Source organism: Acanthopagrus latus, chromosome 8 (genome assembly GCF_904848185.1).
Source record: "Acanthopagrus latus isolate v.2019 chromosome 8, fAcaLat1.1, whole genome shotgun sequence".
Taxonomy (NCBI): Eukaryota; Metazoa; Chordata; class Actinopteri; order Spariformes; family Sparidae; genus Acanthopagrus; species Acanthopagrus latus.
In genome coordinates, this window is record NC_051046.1 from 20451252 (window position 1) to 20474701 (window position 23450).

At 40.4% G+C, this 23450-nt stretch overlaps 1 protein-coding gene across 4 annotated transcripts in view; it reads left to right on the top strand.

The window, feature by feature from the left end:
• The first annotated feature begins 33 nt into the window (after nucleotides 1-33).
• LOC119024428 (suppressor of tumorigenicity 7 protein homolog) overlaps nucleotides 34-23450 on the top strand; it is a 54841-nt gene continuing 31424 nt past the window's right edge. For 2 of the 4 annotated variants that reach the window (XM_037107227.1, XM_037107228.1), the window contains exons 1-3: nucleotides 34-429; nucleotides 15282-15361; nucleotides 16918-16953. In XM_037107227.1, the coding sequence (XP_036963122.1) occupies nucleotides 15301-15361; nucleotides 16918-16953 (97 nt within the window). In that variant the 5' untranslated portion in view covers nucleotides 34-429; nucleotides 15282-15300. The remainder of the gene's footprint in view (nucleotides 430-15281; nucleotides 15362-16917; nucleotides 16954-23450) is intronic. The other 2 variants (XM_037107229.1, XM_037107231.1) reach the window with 2 other exon arrangements.

A 23450-nucleotide genomic window follows, 5' to 3' on the forward strand; every position in this document is an offset into this window, starting at 1 on the left:
CATAGAAGCGCATGCGCAGGAGAACGACGTTTTGCCATATAGTTGAGAGCTGTCCACTCGCTGATGTTGCGAAACCCTCTGCCGGCGTGTTAGGCGTGTACTCATGCATTCTTTCTTCACTTTTTCCATGTCTAAAAATTATAATACTATGTTTTCTTATCGATTCTGAGCGGGTGTTGGCTCAATGTGCCTTAAGAGATACAGGTAAATCAGTGACAGCGACATCTGCAGGCGGCGGGAGCTAACTGTCCAGGTTAGCGAGCCGGTGGCTAGCTGGTAACTGTTAGCTGACATTAGCCGCAGTTTGCAGACACGTCTACACACAGTCCGCTGCTGCTGCTGGATACTAGACACATGTTGGACTGCTGGTGGAAGAAATGGTCGCTACTTGTGAGGACTTAACTTTCTTCCTCACATTCACAAATTGAGGTGAGTTCTGACACACGTCGCTTTAACGATCCCCCCCGTCGCTGCCATTCACAGTGCCTCCACTTTTTAAAAAAGTTTGTGTGTTTTGCAAACGCTAGCCAGTTAGCTGTTAGCTAGCAGGATGAGTGGCTAACGAGTAGCAAGGGTTTAAATGGAAATCGTCCTGTAAACGTGCGTGGCCACTGTTAAGTACATAGTAAAGCATGAATTGAGTGTTCCGAGCCTGGATGTTATTAGATTTCCTCGCCAAGCACTTTGAGCACACTCAAGAGACCTGAGCGTTGTACTGTTTTAAATGGTCTCCATCATGAGTCCATGCAATATCTCTTATCTGGTCCTCCAGAGTTTACAGTGTCAACCGTGTCCTGGTGTTATTACTGCATGCTGCCTGTTTGCCAAGTTTTCTCTCCTCTAACATGGGGGAAACCCCCTCTGCTGGGGATGCATTTGATGCATTTAAAGCAAGCCTAACGTTAGTGACTTTAAAAGAAATGTAAGCACTAAGTCATGTCAAGTTTACCAATGCTTGTTAGCCTTGTGGACCTCAAGTGTTTACCTCTGCTGGGCATTCAATGTCGGCTCAGTGGTTGAGTTGGCATTATCTGTCTCCCTGCTCTCACAGCAGCCAGTGGTGAGTCTCCAGTGACTGTGTGCTGAGCTGCAGATGGAAGAATGTGCTCTTTCAGAAAGCCAGCTGGCTCCAACTAGAGAGTGCAGGAGAGCCTTCAGGCACACATAGGCTGGTTGAGGAGTCTTGATAGCAATGTATGTGCTGGAACTGAACAGTCCTAACCAGAGGCAGGAGCAGGTTTATGTGTCAGATTTAATGCTGCTGACTCTCACCTTGGCACCTCTTGCACGGAGGTGTTGATGCAGTCTGACAAAACTCCAGACCTCCTACTTAAAGCCATGAGCTATGATTATTATTGACTAACCTTTTAACACCATGCATCATTAGTATCATCAGCCATTTCCTGGTAATAGACAAGTTTGTGAGGGGGGAAAAAAAACAGCATTGCTAAGAAATGGAAAATATGTATCATCCCTGGAGTCACGATAATATCCTCTAGTTTTACTTTTGCTTGATTATGGCTAAAATGATCTATAATTTCAACTTTGGATGATGGCCTGAAATGAAATTGTTTTTGTTGTGCACATTATCAAGGTGCACCCAATAACACATTTTTGATTAAATCTTTTAACACATTATGTCTCACTTCCTCTGTCTTTCCTCCCATGAGCTGCCATTCTAAAACATAACCAGAGCAAACACCACAGATTAAGCATTGTAAGAACCGGTGACAGGGTTAGGGTTCGCCTCAATGATGACATCAGGCTGGGTGCTTAAGGTTAATGTAGAGTTGGACTAGGAACCCTGCAACATTTTCATGAGGCTCGTAAGGTTTCTCTGGTTCGCATTCAAGGTATTTGTAGAGCCTGTCCAAAATGTACTTGCATAAATTCCTGCCTTACAGTCTTCAGAAAATGTGTTAATAGGCTAAAATGTGTCTTCACATCCAGTTGCTGTTTGTCAAAAAAATACCTTTTTTTTAACTGAACCCACTGAATATCAGGTACACCGTTGCGACCAATGAAAATATGTAATCGCTCTTCACAGATTTTTTTGGTGCATTGTCGACCAAAATAGTCACATCCAGGAGCCCTGACGGGACTGTAACATTTTGTCTTGTAGCCTGATTGATAAACCTGGATTGTGACGACTACAGATATCTCTTTGAAATGACTCCTTCACTGTATTTGTGGCATCCTGTAACCTAGTCATAAAATGTCTACATAACCAGGTGAGGTCTGAAAACATCTTCTGCTCAGCACCAAATGCTAGATGTACTGTAAGTGAGACAAAAAATAAGATATGGTCACCTGAATCACAGGCTAGAAAGTTTTTGAGCTGGTCATGTGAAATATAGCTTCAAACAACGATTATTTGCGCCATTTGATTAGTGTGGGTCTTTGAAATGTCATGAAAGGGTGATGGGTTTTCCCAAATCCCAAGATTGCATCATCAAAACAAATCCTCTTTGTCTACAATCCAGAACTACCAGATTCTGTGCAAAATATAGTAATGAAAGCTAAGCACAATGTCAAAGTTCAGTCAGTCACACATAATGATGTATCTTAGCTGGTAGAGTTTTTCTCGATGGGTGAGTCAGAATGTAAATTTTGACAGTACGTGAAACAACAGCAGATTTTCATATGAAAATGAACACTTCTGCACTGCTGATTTGCAAAATTATGCATCTCTAAACTGTGTAATGTGTATGTAGATAAGGATGGACAAATGCACATTACTAGATGTTCCAAATTATTTCTGTTGCCACACCTTTTTAAGCAAAAGAGTTTTTGACCGTGGTTGTGTTAAGCTCCAGCATTGCCTCTCTTTTCACATTTGACTAATGACATGCAGGTGTCACTCTCTGCTGCAAATATTACTTCAGCTAGCTTCATAGACCTTACACACCTTAAACTCAAAAGTAACAGCTTGCATTGACATTATGCTTTCACTTCCTCTTCCTTACTAACACCGTTAAATTCCCCTTTTCTCCTTTACCTTTACAAAGGCGATCTGAACTCTGGGATTCCCCCTCTGAACTGTCAGCGCTGTATTTCATTAGCTACCTTCTCTCAGCTTGCCTCCTCTAATTTTGACTTGAATCGCAGTTTCTTGGCTTTCTCAATAATGACTTGCCTGGTCTTGTTGCAGGCAAACACCTGTGCACCTATGGCAATATCTTGAGTAACAGCAGGATTGGGACAGATCCCCCTTGGGTCATAAAGCAAGACTTGTGTCCCTTACTGAGAACATGTTGTGTGGCTTCTTTGTGTTTTGTGTCATCATGAAGCTACAGCACCAGCAGCTTATGAGTCATGGAGTTACATACCAAACAGTTTGACGGATGATAATCTTTCACACAAAAGTTTTGACCTGGATAAATCTGTCATCAGTCTGAATTGGTCTGCTTGAATAACCTGGACTGGATCTGTGACCAACCTCAGTTTGATATGAAAGGATAAGAACACATTCAGGATAATGATTCTCATATATGCAGTTACTTCCCAATAGGAGTGCAATGTTAGCCATTGCAGCCGTTTTGTCGCCACTCAAGCATAAACAACTCGCACATGTGTGTTCGGTTCGCATGCGTGAACATCAGAGAATGACCAGGCGCTTTCTGTAGTACTCTGCAGCAAGCAAACTAAATGTTGTAGAGGGCAAACTAATTTCAGTTTTAAAATTCGGATTATTAACTTACCTACATCAAGACATAATCATTCTAGAGAGAATCACGATGCATCGAAGAATCTGGACTTTTTCCCACCCCGACTTCCCAGCTCTCTCTACCATAATGTGAGTTGATGCATTAATAAGATCAGTTCATCTACTCAACAAGGTCTGAGGACTTTGCCTTTACTGTCAAGCTAAATTTCCTTGGTAAATATTGCAGCAATCAGTTCATGAGCTAATTTGTTTTACAGCTTTGTTTCACAGAGGATTTATGAGTGTTTGTGAAAAGACAAGTTAGCATGTGGGTGAAAATCATGTCCCTTTTTCAAAATGCAGCATATCTTGTTGCTGCATTGTACTGTGGTGTGTTTGTGTGTGCGTCAATTCTGTTTGCTCTTTGACTCTGATACACTGTTAGCCTACCAAAAACCAGTGTTCACCGCTGATGTTTCAGTCAGTTAAATATGCTTCTACTCAGTTTGATGTTATCTATATTTGGCAAGCCAATTATGGCAATAAGAGATTATACCTCTACAGAATTGGTGGTAACTGACATTGTTAGTGTGTTGAAGCACAACCCTCCTCAGATGAGTATGCACATCTGTTGCATATCCATCCTCTGTTTTCACTCTTCCAAATCAAGGGTCTAAGGAACAGATGATGTTGAATGCATTACAAATTACAAAATTGTGATTTGTTATATGAGGCTATATAAAACAAACTGACAACAGATCATTGGATGTTAGGGCTGCACAATTGATTGAAATATTTATCAAAATTGCACTATGGCCTAGTACAATATCCATTGCTAGGTACAATGTGTGACAAAACAGCATTATAATGTAGCATTCCAATAAATCATGTTCTACAGATGCAAGTAAAAATCGACCCCAACAGATGTAACACATCATCAGTCAAAATTATATACATTTTTATGAGTAAAAAATGAAAATTGTAATCATGAAAAAAAGATCATGAAATAATTGTTTTACCATATGCTGCAGCCCTAAGCCATATGGAGGACTTTACAGCGTGGACGAATGGTGCATCACCTTTTTTTTTTTTTTTTTTTGCAAAATGGTGTGACATGCATATTGTCATGTTGTTTTAGCAGAGATAAGATATGATAACACTGCATTTTTGATTGCACCATCAAACAAAGATTGTTCCATAAGTCTCATCCAGTACTATATGCTGTATTCAGAGAATTTCAGCTATCATGTGTAAGACTGTTCCAGTTTCCCTTTAAGCATTCCATGTGACTTATAGACACAGCGATGCATTTATTATTTTTTGTGACCTATTGATTCCTATTACTACCGTAATTGTTTGGGCACATAAAATATTACTTCAGTCACTACTCTAATAAAGGTGACTGCATTTTGCTGTGTGTGCTTTAAATATTAAAAAAAAAAAAAAAAACCCACCATAGACTATTTTCAAACAACAGATTTGCCAATCAAGATATGGATTTGCTTCAACAATACATCCACATCCTGTATGATGACAGTCCAGGTTGTTTTGCATTAGTGATCACCCATCAAGCAAATTCTCACACCAGCATTTGGATCTCTTTTTAGTCACTTGACTATCACAATGAACGGAGGTTGAATTTAGCTGAGCTTGGTTGCTTAAAATAAATTGTCTTGGATGCTGGAATAAGCATTATAATTTGATGCTCAGCCACAGGACTGAAAAGGTCAGAGCATATTGTGAGATTTACGGACCATTGTGTAATTGCATATCAGCTGCTAGTAGCCTCAGTGACCATTGGAGCCATGCTGTAATCGAAGAAATGGCATATGATTTGTCTTTCTGTTTTTCTGGAGAATGCTGGCAGGCTCTGCGTTGAAGACCACTGATGATAAATTGTATCTGGGTTCAGACAGATCTTCAGGGCATTTTTCCCAGGCGTTATATTCCCTAGAGAATTAATTCATGTTTCAGAAATAAAATCTCTTTGAAGACTGGATATTTTTCCTGCTGACATGTTACTGCAGAATGATTCCAACATTGTCAGCCTTGGATGTGGCAGTGAAGCTCTGTACTGTAAACAAGATCATTCCACAGCTCTGGAAACAAGGAATGTTCTTTGAAAATACACAAATAACCTTGGAAAAGGCACAAGATTTTTGTAGTAAGACATCACACTGAAAACTGACCTAAATCAAATCCACAAAGGTGAAGTTGAAGGTGATCAGTCTGGGATTTAAAACATTTAATTTAAAGAAACCCCCTGAGTTAGCTCAGTGATGTGACGCACAGAGACACAGCACACAGCCAGATCAGACTGGTAGGGAACCTTTATTTAGAACCTTTGCACTGCTTTGGTAATTTGATCTCAGCCAGAAACTTTTGCCCTACCTTTGAGGGGACAGCCTGCCCTGCCTGCCCTGCCTGGAAAAAAGTCCATAATCGAGGTCTGTTTTTCATCCATGTTTCTGTCTGCATTCAATCAGCTGGACCCGTAGAGAACATCCATACCAGAAAGCCTGGATCACCCTTTAGACTCTTGCACCTTGAAGCATCCAGTGTGGTAATTTAAGGAAAACACTCCAAAGCCCTCACAGCTGGCTCTTTAATTTCTGACCCCCATGCCAGTGAGGGCACTTGCCAAGTGAGAGAAAGGTCATGGCTGCTACACAGGCAACCCTGACCATGCAAGGCGTCAAAGATACTTAAAATCCAGGTAAAAGCCACTATCCAATATGGTTTCCCTTCATTTAATCTAAAATGATCAGTGGTCGGATAAGGAGAAGCGTAGAGACGCAGAAACAGGGTTTTAAAACCATGAAAAAAAGTTGAGATGTGGGCTGTGCAAAGGTGACTGCAGCTAAGTAAGTTGTGTCATCTGAATTGTGTTGTTTTGTGTATACTTACCCCATCTGTTCAACTGGAATGGCAGGTAACCCCGAATGCAAAGAAGATGTTGACTTTATTTTGTTTTTCAGAGATCCTTTATTGATTTGTTTGGAAATTGGGTTTACTCGAAAAAGATTTTAGAAAACTATTATTTGATTACTTGTACTTTTATTTTTTGTGTGGAATATTTATTTGTGGTGAATATTATTTGAACTTGGCCAACACTGTCCTGCAAAAAGCTGCCAGTATTGAATCAAGCTGTTGTAGAAGAAGAATTTGAAATGTCATTGAAAGTTGTCAGGGCATTAAACCAATGATTTGTTGATCTTTACAAATCCATATCCAGTCTAACAAAGGCATTACCATGAGTGCTGAAAAAAAAATTACTTAATCAAAAACTAAATCGAATTGTGATCTTATCAAAAGTGAAATTGAATAGTTGATTTGGAGAATCATGACACACCTTTTTGCCTACAGCATACAAGTTACATTTTACAACCATTGGCTGTAGTGGCTGTTTCTTTCACCATTTTTAAGTTACTATGTGACTTTTGGTAAAGAAAGTGACCTGTTAATCCTGTTCTAATACAGAATGCAAATTTGCTGCAAGACTGGCTAAATAATGAAAGCGTTACCTTTTAGTTCCGCCCAAACAAAAAACACTGAACACTTCTGGTGCCCACCCCAGTAACAAAATGGAAAATAAACTCTGTACACTGATTGGTTACAGGCCAGAGAGATTAGTTAATCAGACAAGGCTAACAGCCACAGTCGGGTGGTTATTTCCCCACCCTATGTTCCTCATCTTGGCTCCCTACTTTGCATACTGCGACAGTTTGATGAATGACACATGAAATGGCTTGTATTTAAATGCACAAGGTTATCCAGATTTGACTGCATGCTCATATTTGAATCTATTCAAAATGTATGATAAAATTAACAAGAATCAGCATGATATCGGACACCGTCTGCTTGTATCACTCAGCAGACATGTTCTGTTACATTTCATGACAATTAAGGACAAAATACGTTTTTTTTTATAGCACTAGCTTACATCTTTGACTTGAAGTTGTATTTTCTGTGTGGTAGCTGGTGGTTTAAACTTAAAACTTAGATTTCTAGTAACCATTTGCAATATTTGAAAGTCTTCTGTATAGAGCTGCAACTGTAATTGAATAGTTGTCAATTATTAATGGCCAACTATTTTGCTGATTTTTTTTAGGGAAAAATAAAATTCTCTGATCCCAACTTCTTAAATGTGAATATTATCTGGTTGCTTTACTTCTCTTTGACAGTAGATTGAGTCTCTTTGGGTTGTGGTCAAAACCAGACATTTGAGGACTTTTGTGTCTGTAATTTCATGTCCATTTTTAGTTCAATTCTGTGACACTTCTTATCCGGAGTGGTTGGCATTCCTCTAGACTCTATGCAGTTAAACCTAAGCAACACTGCAGTCCAATATACTGGTCCAGTATATCACATCTGATGTCTTTTGGGTCAAGAGTGCTCACTAGTACACAACATGTTGTTCATAATGGGACAAATAGAGAAATACAGAGGCAAAGGAAAAGGAAAAGTTCAGCTGTTAGAAATGCAAAATACAGCAAAACAACATGTACTGAACTTGGACAAATCAGTCTGTGCTTCCCCAAAGATACAAGATCAGTTATCAAGTATTATGATTGTTTTCCTAACAGTTAAAATTAGGATGGCATTGTATCAGAAAGTATGTTACTAGGTAGCAAAGTGTCCTTCTGACTTCTTTCAGTTTCCATGATGTGTTGCAATAGGAGACTGCAAAGCATCAAAAAACATAGTTATGCAAGTAGAACTGGTTGCACACCTGCAAACTGATCAGCTTTTGGCTACAGTCACCTTTTTTATGTCAACCAGGGTAGTAGAAGTGAATGAAGAGGGTTTTAGTTTTGTATGTTGTCACCTTTTTCACTTCTCCAGAGTTTGTAGGTCTGTGGTTGGAAGCAGCAGGGAAACACTGGTTGTACTAGACTCTCAGGTGTAAACAAGTGCATGGACAGTCTTTATTAAGTTAAATGTGGCTTGTTGTCACAGGCTGTTAAATATGGTGCTTAGTGAAAATTCCAGTATGCTCAACGCTGCTGCAGTTTGGTCCTTCTGTAACAGGTTGACTTCAGGCATGCAGTGTTAAAAGAAAACAAAGAAAAAACAAAGAAAATAACAAAACAAGCTTTGGCTGTGCCGATGGCTGAAATAAACCAGGAGGAAAAGGATTTACAATAGAAGAGATGGTATGTTGGCTTTTGGTCTGCAAAGTTAATCGAATATTATCGAAAACAAAATATGGCCAAGTGCAATATCCAAATCACAGAAGCTACAATTTTGTGTGACAAGCCGATGTTATAATGAAGTACTGTAGTGCTGCAGTGATGCTGTGTCTTACAAATGTTGTTCTCCAGATTTGAGAAAATGTGTTTGTTTGTTACAGTGTTTTCCCTGGGTTTGTGGAAGACTTGGTTGCATGTATCTGGTCAGGTGGGGGGGTTCCCACCACAAGAGGCAGTTCTTCAACAGAAAAATGCAGTTTCACATCATTTTGGACCATTATTTGAACCACATAGGTCCAGAAAAAAAGGACAAAAGCTGGAGCAGAAAATATAAGGCACCCAAAAAACTTGCCCACCGGGGAATAACTACATGACTTAAGTTTTTTGATGCTTTCCACATTGATTTTCCATTCAGTTGGCTTAGGTGGTGCACAGAATGGCATGGGTACTGCCCATAAAGCTGAAATGGTATAGGAAAACCCTGGTTACATACTTCTGCTATTATTTTCACTAATTGTTAATAATAATAATAATAATAATAATAATAATAATAATAATAATAATAATAATAATTTGTCAAAACAACCACTATATATTTTTTCTTCATGGAGCCCAAGTTAGTTCCCTAAACTAGTAGACAGAATGGATTACTCTCGGGTTGCTCAACGTTTAGTGTAGATTTTTAGTATACCTCCTTAACTTAAAGGAGAACTTTGGTCGATTTAATCATGCAGCTTCATTGCTCAAGCTACCCTTACAGGGCTCCATTACAGGGCTCTGTGAATGGAGAGTTAGCATTGACAGCTAACAGCATAGGTTCAGAACTTTACACTGTGTTTTAAGCTTCCTAACATGCTTCACATCTCACCACAAAAGTTATGCAACATCAGCAGACACCTTACAACACGGCACTGTACAGTGTATGTCTCAAAATGAATAAAAAAGTAGTTAAAACAGTGTGTTTGTGCAAGGAGCTACATACCGGTTGGTTGACATCCGTGTCTTCTGGTAGCTAGACCAATCTAGCCAATCTGTTGAGCGTGCGCTTACTCCCTCATTGGCGGAGACAGAAATGTATTCCAGCATTTTTCGTTTTTCTGTTCATAATGTACATGTCCATGTTGCAGCCTGTCATGAGCCATGGGCCTTACAATAGCCTGTTAAGCCTGTTGAGCACACGCTCGACGGATTGACTAGTTTGGTCTAGCTACTGGAGGACACAGATGTCAACAAACCGGTATGTGGCTACTTAAAACACACTGTTTTAACGCCTTTTTTTATTCATTTTGAGTCATACATGCTACAGTGCTGTGTTGTAAGGTGTCTGCTGATGTTGCATGACTTTTGGGGTGAGATGTGGAGCATGTTAAGAAGCTTGAAACACAGTGTAAAGTTCTGACCCTATGCTGTTAGCTGTCAATGCTAACGCTCTGTTCACGGAGCCCTGTAATTGTTGGACCAATGTGTTCGCGTCTTCGGTACTGACAAGTCAAGGGTGGCTTGAGCAATGAAGCTGCATGTTTAAATCGACCAAAGTTCTCGTTTAACCTTGTCTGGACCCATTCAGATAAGTTCTGACAAAGAAGCTGCTGAAGAAGAAGTGACGGCCCACCGCTCCTGTCTCCTATCAAGTGTTTTCTTTGTGCATTAACTTCAGTGGGGTTCTGTCATTAAAGACAGTTATTGGTTGTGAAGGAAATAATGGTCTGGCCTCGGCATACACTAATGCACGTCTAATGCTGTAAAAAAAAGAATGTCTTTTTATCAGGCCAGTAGACTGTAGTTCATTTGATTCAAGTGGTTGTCCATCCCTCAGTTGACTAATAATAGCAGCTCTGTGTGGCTGGAGACACACAGTTCCTCATTTTGACCAGCTGGTGTCAGCAGTGGCAGCCACAGCGCTCCTGACCCAGTTAGCTGAATGATGCCGCTGCGTTTGAATTGTGACCCAGTGGAGGTAATCAAAGCCTCACTGACCTTCCTTTTGTGGAAGACTCTGGTTCCTCTGAAAGAGAAACGGGGGGGATGATTGTTTGGATTTCAAAAGACTGCCAAATCCTGCTGTTGTCTACACGGTGGATGTGTTGGGCACAATCCATTTTCCACACCAGCTGGCTTTGAGTGCTATAAATTCATTCTCATCAGATCAGGAAATGACCACCAGTTAAATGCCAAATTGGACTACTAGCACATATGCCTCTGGCTGGGTGGTTTGTCGACTCTTAACAGATAAACTGATGGGAAAAGCTGCCATGATTTTGAGATTCTGGCCTTCCCCTGAAATCTTTGGAAGTGCAAGATACAATGGCCTGAGGACAAAAGGGCTTTTCTTCCCTGATGCTTTGAATATGTTGGTATATGCATGTACTCAATTGTTATCTTTTACTTGGAATATGATGCCAAACAGTGCTCTGTCTTTGTAACGTAAGTCAAGGATAGGATGACATGAAGCTAACAAATTTAGCAAATTTCAAAGAGCAAATTTCAGTGTTGCATATAGGGCTGAGCAACGTGGCCTTAACATAATATCACAATAATGGTAACAGTTCTGCGGTTGTGAACTTAATATCCCAAATGTTTCCAACAGGGTTCAAACCCAGAGAAAACCTCAAGTTTGCTCAAAGTTGTGGTGCTTTCTCATATGTCCCCGCTCCTACTTCCAAGTTATTAAATAAGACAAAACATGAATAAAACTTAAAAACAACCTTGTGTTTGAACAGATATCGGCCTTGAGCTAACGTTAGCCAGCAGTGGCGCACAAGGAAAAAGTGTGTGTTTTTAAAATTCAGGTAAACGCTCACTATTTGACATTCGCCAGGGACTCTGATTCTTCCCCTCCAATTTCCATAATCTCTTTCCGTGAGTTAAAGTAGTTTTCCCATTCAGCTCCAGTCAGCAGTCAGTATTATACTAACGTCACATAAACTCAACAGAGGTCTTCTCTACAGATTGCTGCTGCAGTCAGGGTGATAAATAGGCGAGAAGAAAAATCCACTTTTGTATTACACATGTTCAGAATTAATCTCTGAGTTCAGTAAATGGCTCCAGATTCAAGCAGTGGACAACTGACCTGTTTACTCCTCAGATCCGGCCTAGCCTCTGACACTCTAGTCGACTTTGAGCAGCTGAGCAGTGGCTCCTCCCAACAAAACACTCGGCAAATGCCTGAAATTAAAAAAATAAAAGATATATTTTGAACAAATACCTTGATCAATATTGCAACATTATTGAACGGATGACTTTTGATGCATTTATAAAAACAAGTGTAACAGTCTGGCTGGTTCTATCTAGTGTCATATCATAATAACAAAATACAATTGACACATTTCCCAGCTCTAATTAGTTAAGTTTTTTTTTTTATGAATTTATGCTTTTATGTCTCGTCTCTTCTCTCTCATTATTAACACACTTTTACCAACATCAATTCTTGTGGCCTTCCCTAAGTGCTGTCCCTCTCCTTCTGCCTCCTTCACTTTTATCCCTCTCCTCAATTTTTCCTCCTGCTGAAGGATGGCCACACTCCTCTCATGCTTATTTTCAGTTTCCTAGCAACCAGGAGGAGATGCTTTTTCGGGGTGGTACTTTGTGATGGAAGCGGGGGCGGGGTGAGGTGTGCATTGTTCAGGAATAAATGGCTCATGAATGCAGTTCCACTGGAGAGAGGCCTTGAGGAGCACTGTTTTAAGTGAAGCATTCATTGAACGACAGCATTGTTCCATTACTCATTGTCTGACTCAATTAACAGACCCATTCACCTGGGCTTCACTGCTGTTATGGCAATAGGTTTGCATCCTAATTATCAGTGTGGCAGCAAGAGCAAGGCCCGGTGCCAGAGTGTGTAACCATAGGCCATGTGTGACTCAAACACTCTTGGACTGAAGAGAGAGAGGCTGAAGTTGACAGCGAGGAGCTCTGCACTCTGTTCTGTCTCTAGGAAGATGCCTTCTGTGTGAACACTCTGTAGCGTTTCATGACAGACCTTTTTGTCTGTTTTATGAAATCGAGAATCTCTGCATGGAATTTTAGGTTACAGTGATGTAGATTATGTGATTCCTTTGTCAAAAAATAACTTAAGTGTACAGTGGTCTTGCATGTTCCAACCTCTGAATGCTCTGAATCTGGAAGCACACGCTGTACTGCCAGATATCCAATTAGTTTATTCAGTTAGGCAATTAGTTTAGGTCTGAATAAGACTTCTGTCAAATTGTGATGCTGTGTGGGCACTTGTTCAGCCTTAAAATTTATTAATTAAAGTGATTTGAGCACAGGTTGTTACTGCATGTGCACAGGTTGTTATTGCATGTGTTTTCCCATTGAAGCATGTGGTGTTTGACAGAAGCTGCCTTGACAGGCAGTGTAGCGACAATACAAACTAAGAGTAATACCCTTTTGGTGTGTTATTCGGTTGATTTATCAAGTTGCTTATGATAAGTATTTTCCAGGACAGACCATTGCGTTTTCAGTGGTTAAAACGACAAGCACTGGCAGATCACTGATCGTGTCAGTGATTAATGTTAAAGCGATAGATCAGCCCAAAATTAAAAATACATACTTTCCCTCATACCTGTAGTGCTGCTTACCCACAGATATATATAGCACTCGGCTTGTGTTGCTCAATATCCCAAAAACATACATTTGAAAAACTCAACAGCAATGTCTCTTTCCAGAAATCATGTCCAGTTATTCAAGATCACAGGTGCCTCAACTATTTCCCTGAGGCTTTGTTTATGACTTAATTATAGTCAGCAGTGAAATATATGTATATTTTATATTATATTTTGCCAGGATAATGTTTTTCATTTCCTTTTACTTTATCTGCCTCTTAGGGCTTCTGTAGGATTTGCAGTTTCATGTTGGAACATTATTCCTCACGCATCACCAAACAAAAAAAGAAGCCAGCTTTTTTTCATAGACAAGAGGTGAGCTAGCAAATTTGCCAGTGTTTCAGCTCAGCCAAGGAGGAAGCCATTAATCTTTACATCTCACACTTCACAAGTACAAGCCTCTGGTCGATGAGCATGTTTCCTTCTTCATTGTGGTAGCGGCTGGCAAATTTAGCTCAGTAGAAAGAAAATAGTTCCTCCATGAAACTCACAAAAAGATCTGTGGATTATTTTAAGGTACCAGGTCATGATTTCTGAAAAGAGTCAGTACTGTTGATTTTCTTGTTTTAAACCTTGATCTGGAAATATAAGAACCACAAGCATCTAGTGCCATCTAGTTCAATTTTATTTCTGAGAAGAGAGGAGGCAGACATCTCTATGGCAGATATCCTCTTAACTCTAACTCACACCCAAGTAACTTCGTAGCCCAAAATGCAACTTGTTTGTTGTTTGGTTCAAGTGCCCTCTGCAGCCAGAGATTCTTTGTGTGGTAATACGATCTTGAACATAACTGTAGAAACCTGAGTGCTTTTGTAATCCTCATAACTCCAACAGAGTGAGACGTTTTGTCTGTAGCTGATCACATGCCAATTTGAGATTCTCCCAGTGAATCTTGAATTCATATCAAATCAATAATTTAAGATTATAAATTTAAGAATTTTGGTCTAGGACCTTACATTTTTGGATCAAGTAACTTGTGAAAAATATAGTGTGTCAGATTGATTAGGCCATGGCTGTTACTTTAATGCGATATATATTTAATCAATATTTAAGAAAATGTAAGATCGGGGGATTGGGGCCAAAACTATATTTATTATATAAATATTTTGTAATACAACAATTTTTGCAGTGTAACAGGAGTAGAGAAGTGGTGTCTTGCCTGTGCCTGAGGGACAAAGACGTGGGGAGAAGAGGAGGAGGGCGGCTGGGTATGAGACACAAAAGAACAGAGGCCTCCGTCAGTACACACTCCTCTATTCAGCAGCTGGGCTAATCCACATGCTAGCTAGCTTCAGCCCATTCACAGTGGGGGACACAAGGACGTCCGGCTGACCTCCCATGTATTTAGGTTAGCAGGCTATTATAAAGACTCACCACTGTACCCATTCAGATGCTTAAAGCAGGCCCAGCCTGTGCCAGTATGGCACAGTTACTCGGTAATGTGTGCACTTTACTACATTTAAAGGCTCCATACCTCAGACTTCATTAAAGTTTTACTCTATGCATCAATAATGAGACATCACTTGCTGCATTCTCACTTCAGGGTATCCATGCATCCTGAAAAAGGCATAAAAAGTTGAATCATTTAGATTTAGAGCTCTGAAAATGATTCAGATGCCCTATATACAGTGCCCTCGCAACATACCAGGATTTGTGTCCAGTAGTAGAGCTGCAAAGATTTGGCAATTCAAGATTAGAAGATTAATCTGCAGCTATTTTGATAATTGACAAATGAAACTTTTTAAGCAAAATTAAACTTCAGCTTCCAGTTGATTTCTGCAAACTTGCTCACTTTGAGCTTAGTGCAGTACAACTTGTACTAAAAGCTTTAATTTACAGGTCATATACACGTGATGGAATGAACTCCTGGGTTTTGTTCTCTGAAACCTGCAGTAACAGAATGGAGAATGGATGGTTGAGTAAGTGGTCATAAATTCTTTAAGTCTATATGCACACTTTGTGTGGAAACATTCAAATACAGTGTAGTACATTAGGTATATTTTGCTTATTCACAAGGTATTCAAATATTTGAAGGTTGCAGTCTGCGACCTATGTTTTGTATATCAATATTGTTTAAATCACCTCACATTTTCAAATGTTTGCAGAGATATTCCCATTTGATCTCAGCCTATTATAGAGCAAAGATGAGATATATGATACATGTGATTTAATGTGAATCCATATTTTTCCTTAGTATTCTTGCAGGTTTGATTGATGATGTTGTGATTATAACAGAAGATTTGTTGCGTGGCTCCCTGATGGCCAGGTGTATATGTTTGGTTAACAGCAGTTAAACATACAGCGGTCTCCAGTGCTCTGCTTCATAGTCGTTTCAATTTGTCGAACCGACAGACTGCAGCCCCCTGCCCCCCCCCATTGCTCCTGTGCGTGTGAGTGTGCGTGTGTGTCCCGGTGTATCTCAGTTTCTTTTTAGCTCTGAAGTAGACAAACCATTTTGATTGGCCTGCTTCCCTCTCTTTTTTCTGCCCCAGCTGCCTTCCTCCTCCCCCTCTGTATCTCTAAACTGCACCCCCTCTTCTCCATCTTGTTCTCCCTCCTTCTCCTTTTCTTTCATTCCCTCTCTTTTGTCACCTTTGCTCTCACCTCCTCCCTTTCCTTATCGTAGCTCCTCTCCTCCTTGTCTTCCTTCTTCCTTTGTTTAATACAGCCATCCCATCTCTCCTTCTCTACACTCTTGCACTCCCTCTCTTCTCCATCTTCCCCTCCCTTTTTCTGCTGTTCCTCCTTGTCTCTTTCCCTTTCTCCCTCCTTGCCTCCCTCCCTCTCTCTCTCCATCTGCCAGCAGTAGTCAGTCAGTCTTTTTACAGCGCCCCCCCCTGTGACATCACTCGTTGTTTGCATAGCTATTGTCTTACAGCGGCTGCAGCGGCTCTTCACCAGATTTTTAGTTTTTCACTCCCCCCTTCACTCCTCTCCCCGGGAAAGCCTCTCTCTCTCTCTCTCTCTCTCTCTCTCTCTCTCTCTCTCTCTCCCCCTCCCCTCTCTCTCCCTCTCCGTTAGTAAATCCTACAGTGGAATGAGAAAAGAGAGAGTGTCGGAGAGGAGAGGATGAGAAGCAGGACACAGACTGCAGAAAGAGGAGAGATGCAATAGCTAGCCACGTCTCTGTTTCGGGATTTGACTACAGTTTGCCTTGGCCGTGAAGGATTTCTGCTTGTTTTTGTTTTCTATTTACTGATTTAATTTTCCCCAAGCCCTCGTGTTTTTTTGCGGCCGGACTGTGTGTGTGTGGAGGACGGCTTTTAAAGCAGCGACGGATAGCGGAGCTGGGGCATCTGGCCGTCTGGGAGGCAGCGACGGCCGGCTGGCTGCATTGTGTTGCTTTGATGACCCCCGCTGTGTAGCTGCCTGCTCATCAACCTCCCCTCTCTCTCTCCCTCTCTATCACCCTCCCCTTTCTCTCTCCTCTCTTTCCTCCTTCTCCTCCTCCTCCTCCTCCTCCTCTCCATCACAGCTCCCGGCCCAGCCATGTTCGGCACAGAGTCCTCATGTAAGTACCACCAACATCCTCCCGCCTCCTCTGTTTGTCTATGTTTATGAATCTTTTTTTATATTATGTCTGTTTTATCAGAGGGAGAGGAGGAAAAGGAAATGGCTAGGTTTCCTCTGCTCCTGCATCCCTCCTCTCCTGTCCTCTCTTCTTCCTGTTTTGCCTCCATGGTTGCTGGTAGCAGATTGCATGGGGAGAAATCTGGGATCTACCATTTTAGCAAGGAGGGTCGGCACTACAAGCTAGCTGGTCACGCTGAGCTCACCGCCTGCCTTGCATTCTCTCACACTTAGACTCACTGTGTGTCTATATGTGAACACCGCCTCTCTGTATGTATTCCAGACCTCTTAAGTGTAACGGCTCGCCAGTTGAATGCAGTTTCAGCGTGTCTTTGTGCATGTTTGCGCGTGTGTGATTGAGCATGTCAGAAGATGGATGCTTTTGCTGGAGTTGCATCGTTTCCACAAGCCTCCTCTGTCTTGTTTCTCCAGCTCAGTCAGATTCCAGAGCAGGGCATTCCCAGCCGTAGATGCTACTGAAGCTAACACAGCACACGGCTGTTGTGTACATTCGTGTTCACGTGTGTCTTTGGGCACTGTGCTGCACCTCACCCCCCTTTAGAAGAGTTGTAGTGTAGATCTGTTGGTGGGCCGATGTCTCTGGGCAAATCCCTTTCTCCCCCTCTTACCCCACCCTCTCAAGAAAACCTTTCACCATGATCAATACCCTGATGCCTCACTCCACTACCTGCTCAATACGTCAAGGAAGTCTGAGCTGATCTAATTGATTCTGTCATGGCTGCACAGTCAAACCTGAAAGTAACTTATTTTTTGACATCAGATCAGAGCTAGCATGCACACCGGCAACAGCACACTCTGTGGTGTGTTAGCATCCTGGCTGTTCCGGTGATGGAAAGCTGTCATGCACCACTTCTCCTCTAAGCAGTAATCTTTGTTTATGTAATGCACAGCTGAGTGGATGACACCATGGAGTATTCTGGAAGTACAGCCTGGTAGAGATCACATTGTTATATTTCACCACTGAGGTTGTCGTGTCCTTGTGGTTCGCAAATTCTGAATTCTTGCCAAAATTTGAGGTCATTTGAGGGTCAAACTCAATGCATTCACCAAGTTAGTTTGACAATAGCATGTCCTCAGTTTTCAGCTTGTTGGGACCGAAGGAATTGTACTGTGTCTCAAGTTTATTCAAGTTTCTGTATTAATCAAAGTAAAGTATTAATGACCGCAGGTGTGTAGGTTGAGCTCTCCAGAATGTGAGTTCATGCAAGTTTGCTCAGATATTTCTGTTTTGTCTGACACTTTATTTTGTTTAGAATAGATGGTTTAATACAGAAGGTTTCACCTTGATGTCGCACAAGCAACAACAGCAGTCACTTATGGTTAGACAAATGGCACTTGATTCAGAAAATATATGAATGCTGCAAACGTTTTTTTATTCTCACTTTCAGCTATAACTGTTACAACATCTTCCCAAAACTCAAGCTGTCATTTTCGTTCGTAACAAAAGTGTTATTAATGAGATATTAACGCATCAAACGTGCCTTTTTAGATGAATGACATGTATACACTTTGAAATAAGATAATAAAAAAAGGCAGTTTAGTTGTATGTAAGCTAGCGAGTGATGCAGGGGTTTTACCCAGAAATGATTCTAAACAAACACCTTGATTGGTTCTATTAATGAAGGTAGAAGAGGATAATAAATAAATGGAAGATAAATATATTAAGAAATGCTCAGCCTACATACTCATTAAATTATGGGTTCCTAAAGCAATTAAAGAGATCCAGCATACTTAATGTGGAGTGTTTAATTTTCACTTTTCGCACACATTCAAACCCTCACGACTTGTTTATGCTGCCACAAACTAGTCCTGCCCCATGCCGACTTGATGTAGGTTTTTTTCACACAGCTTCACTACAGACAAAATGGGTCAAAACGTCATACCCCTTAAAACGGTTAGGTTTACATAATAAACTCACCAGTGTTTGTTGAAACAACTATTTGTTGGAGGCCCATTTATAGGCTATTTCATGGGATTTTACTTGGCTAGGAAACGGCTTGAGTCCAGGTTTATTTCCAAGCAGCAAACAGTTTATTCGCAAACTTGGCAAAAGGAAATTAATTTGGAAACACTGAGAAAGTTGTTAGTATGAGACAGGGAAGTTTTTTTCCTGAAATGGAGCCAAGGATAAAGATAAGACTTGAAAGTGAAACATTTATATTGTACAAGCTCCTGATTTCCTGCAATCATCCAGCTAGTATGTGAGACTTTTACCATTTTAAAATGAACTATTCCATTCCGATAATCCGTCAATCTAATAATCAGTCAGTCTAGTTATCTGATCACCTTGCTTTGTCACAGACTCTACCACATCAGACACTGTTTGATTGAGAAAGCCACTACTCAGATTTGTATAGTCAATAAACTAATTCTGGTCTCAAGTATATCCAGCTCCATAGTCACAAAAACCTGGCAAGCACTATCCCTCTGCTCAGCCTCACTCTGCAGCGCTCTAGATAACAGAGTCATCTTAAGTAGGGATGTCTGGATTCAGGTTTTTTTTAAAATCCTGATCCAAGACCTTTAATGTTTAGTAAATGCCGATACCGAGTACTGATCCGACACTTAGCCTTAACTAATATTTTCCTGGATAATACAGCTGCATTAAGAAAAAAATTACCTGCATCCAAGCTGTTCCTTAATAGTTTTTTAAAATTATTTTGTTGAAACAAAGTATATACTTTCATATGGCTCTTTCGTATTCTGCTTATGCTATTGCAACATTGGCCTACCACCTTCCTTGCATTAGCAGGTGAGTCTATGATGCTGCACTGTGACAGCAGACCCTCGTGTACAGCCATATGAAATTCGTGCAAGATGCAGTAACGGCATTGAGTCCACACTCAAAATTGCCAATCCCCAATCAGTGGAAAAATGCTCATATCGGCCCCTATCACGATCCTCCAGATCGGGTCTGGACATCCCTAATCTTAAAAGCCAAATGTAAAGGCTTTTAAATATTTGCTTATATCATAATGTCTTAAAATAAGCCATAACCACATTTATTTCGATACATTAGCATAATTACTGTGAATGGCACATTTCCAGACTGTCACTGGAGGAAAAAAAGGCAGCCTCTATCAACCTCTTTGGTGCGTTTGACATTGTGGGTCAGTGTTCAGGTTTGGTGGGAAATGTGCCGAATTACTTTCTGGCAACAAACAGGGACCACTCTGTTCCCTGTTTCTCATAATGCCAGATGGTAGAGAGAGTGGGAAGCAAAGAAAATCACTTCCAACATGTTTATCCTCTCCACCACAGCAAAAAACTAAACAATGCAAATTCCATTAATTTAGTCTCACTATATCGCCTATATATTTGATAATACACATAAAAAATTGTTTGATCTAAACTTCAGCAACTATTACCTAAACATATCTGCTGATTAAGGTCAAGCAACAGACCCCTGTCTGTTTTTTTTTTTACCGTTAGAACACAATGAAACAATTGTAAAGAAATGTGTGGTTCTTGCAAATTGCAGAAGTCATCCATGGATAATAGCAGAAAATTGAACCTAGCCTAGATCAAGCTTTTATATGAAAGGGATTTCTTCCTCTGTGTTATTAAGTGTTTGACTTTTAAAATGGACTCTTCATTAACCATTTCCCTCAGTTTTCAACTGCAAGTAGGACTTATAAATGCACCTTTTCTGACACCAGTGAGAGCAGGAACATCATTCTTTGCACAGTTTTGGGAAAATGCAATTACCTTTTTACTCACACAGACTGAGCTCATTTGAAGACATTTGACCTCATCAGCTGTCACCTCCCTGCCCCCAATCCAACACAGGTTTGGCCTAATGGCATCTGCGTTCTATCTTGCTTTCTCTGCTTTGGCCTGCTTGTTAGGATCTTAATATTAAAACGTCGATGATTCAGTAGCTACACAATAAGTCTGCACTTAATCAAAATGGAGGTCAGTGCTTGCAGGTGGTACAAGATTTCATTCCTGCCTGAGGGGGCATTGATTTTTTGCTTTTGAAGTCATTTCAACTTTATCATTAGTACAGAGCAAACAGTGACAGAAAGTGAGAGGGAGGGAAGTGAATAACTTATAACAAAAACTTGAGGTCGGATTCAAACCTGTGTCTTGTAGTTAGATTAAATGCACCTCAGCCCATTCAGTCAGTACTGCAGCCTGGGGGCTATTGATTGTCTGATGTCAAATTGTCTCGGAGAAGCACGGATCTTATTATCATTAATGTGAACTGAAGAGACCAACAGTGACATAGCACTCCTTTGTTCATATTACTATTAGTTTAATAAGTTCTCAGACGCTCAGGTTGAGGCGTCCATTGAGGTTTTAGTTCTATGGCATTGAATGACAGTGTAGCTTGTTGTTAATTGAAAAAAACAAAAATCTAGAAAAGTATAAACAACAGAGGAATGTAAGTAAATACAGATTACCCAAGTGCAATTTTGAGATGCTTTATTTATTTCCATGTTCTGCCTCTTCATACTTTCACTCCTTTACATGTGTTTGATGACGCAAGTTAATATTTCCTGTAAGAATGCAGCATCAAAGTCTTGCATTTGTAAATTCATTGATTTTGTCGCCACATTGACACAAAAAACACTGAAACTAATTATTGGAAACAAGTTTGAGAACATCTTGTTATAGCTTTTAGTGGCTCCATGACCTTTGGAGCAACTTTTTATCATGATGGATACTTGCAAAGACCATTGTTTAAACCACAGGCTTACAATTTCCTTGTTGGCTTTCCTAAACCTTGGCTGTCCAACATAATTTCAATATTTTTGGGCATTTTAATGTCTGTCTTATTGAGGAAACAGCAAAGACTACCAAAAGTCGATTACAAGTTTACAATGAGGTGAACTTGCCTAGCTGTGTATACATTTGATAAATATGCAGGGATAACAGTTTGGATTTTCTGTCCTGCAATAAATGTCTCTTTGGATTCTGTTTGACCTGAAGTCCTGTAACAACTACCTAGTACTGCTATATTGGCATCATTCCCCCTCCACCCCTGTGCTATATAATATTGAACAGTATATCTTCTTTTTTGCTAAGTTCATGTTGGATCAACATGGTGCTGATCTACATTGGCTTGCATGTCTCTGTAATGTGTGATTTCAGTCACGTTATTATGTACTCTCCATCAAACTTTTATTTCCTGATCATCTACTGAGAGCACTTTCACAGTTTGGAGCCAGAATGAACCGTAATGTGCACCGCTACTTGTGTGATGCAATGCAGTTTCAGAATGGATAAGAACTTTGAGAGTCTTCTAGGGTGTCCTCAACCTAAAAATAGATTGACTCTGACTCTGGTCCATGAACCCTCGCAGAAACCCGAACACTACACCAACTGGAGACCAGGCTATTTCTGTGTAAGATTAATGTTAGATCACCAACAGTATGCCAGCTGATAAGGATGAGCTTGGGGAAAATGCAATTGGCAAATGGAGGCATGTTTTGATTGTGGGAGGATTGCTGTAGGCCATACCTTAGTCATATCACTCAGACGTTGTATAAGTGCTATTTCATCAGTGGCCATCATGTTTGTTTTTTTTGTTGTTTTTTTTTAAAGCTGGATATTATTTTCCCTATTGCCTGGAGAAGATCACATCTTTCATCAGTGATAAGCCACTAATGGGTTTTGAACTGTCTTGCTGAGCTAGCTCCAGGTTGTGTGTTGTTTTACTGTCGGTGCCCATGAGAAGAATAAGGTGCTTACTGAAAATGGCCAATTGATGAAAGCCAAACAGCCCTCTGACGGCAACCAGTTGTCTCTGTTGCTGTGGTAACCTCCATAAGAACGGCAAAACGGCAGAGCGATCAGGTTTCTGTGGTAACTGCTGACTTCTGCTATTTTTGTCTCTTGAGCTCATATAGTGGCTGGAAGTCGAGCGAGCCAAAAAGGAGGCTTCATTTAGATAAAGGATCTTTTGTAAGGACTTTATCTCGTATCCCATGAAACAGAGAGACAGTAATGTATTCTCATGGATCAGGACCTCTGACCCTTAATCCCCACCCAACAGAGATCAATGCAAGACCTGAAAACCTTTCTCCAAAAAGCTTGTACACTCTGTTTTGCACCCAGAACTGAATGGGAACTAGTTTTGAAGCCGTACTCGTTTACATGCAATATTTCAATTTACCTTTGTTACTCAGGCCTGCTGTATGATTTGCATAGAAATATTACAGGAAAAAATAATAGAAATAGTGCTTTTTCTGTTTCTGTTTCATAAATATTTTTTTGAATTTAAGTAACAGTCACATCTGTTCAGTGCTGTTGTTTTAATCCAACCACATAGTTTTCAGACAATAGCTCAGCTATTTAACAGAAAAAACTGGACATTTTTTACATCATCTATAGTCATTTTACTGGCACTCAAAATCTCCATATATGGATCTAAGAGTGGTTGTGAAAGTATTCAGCAAACAGGACCAGCTC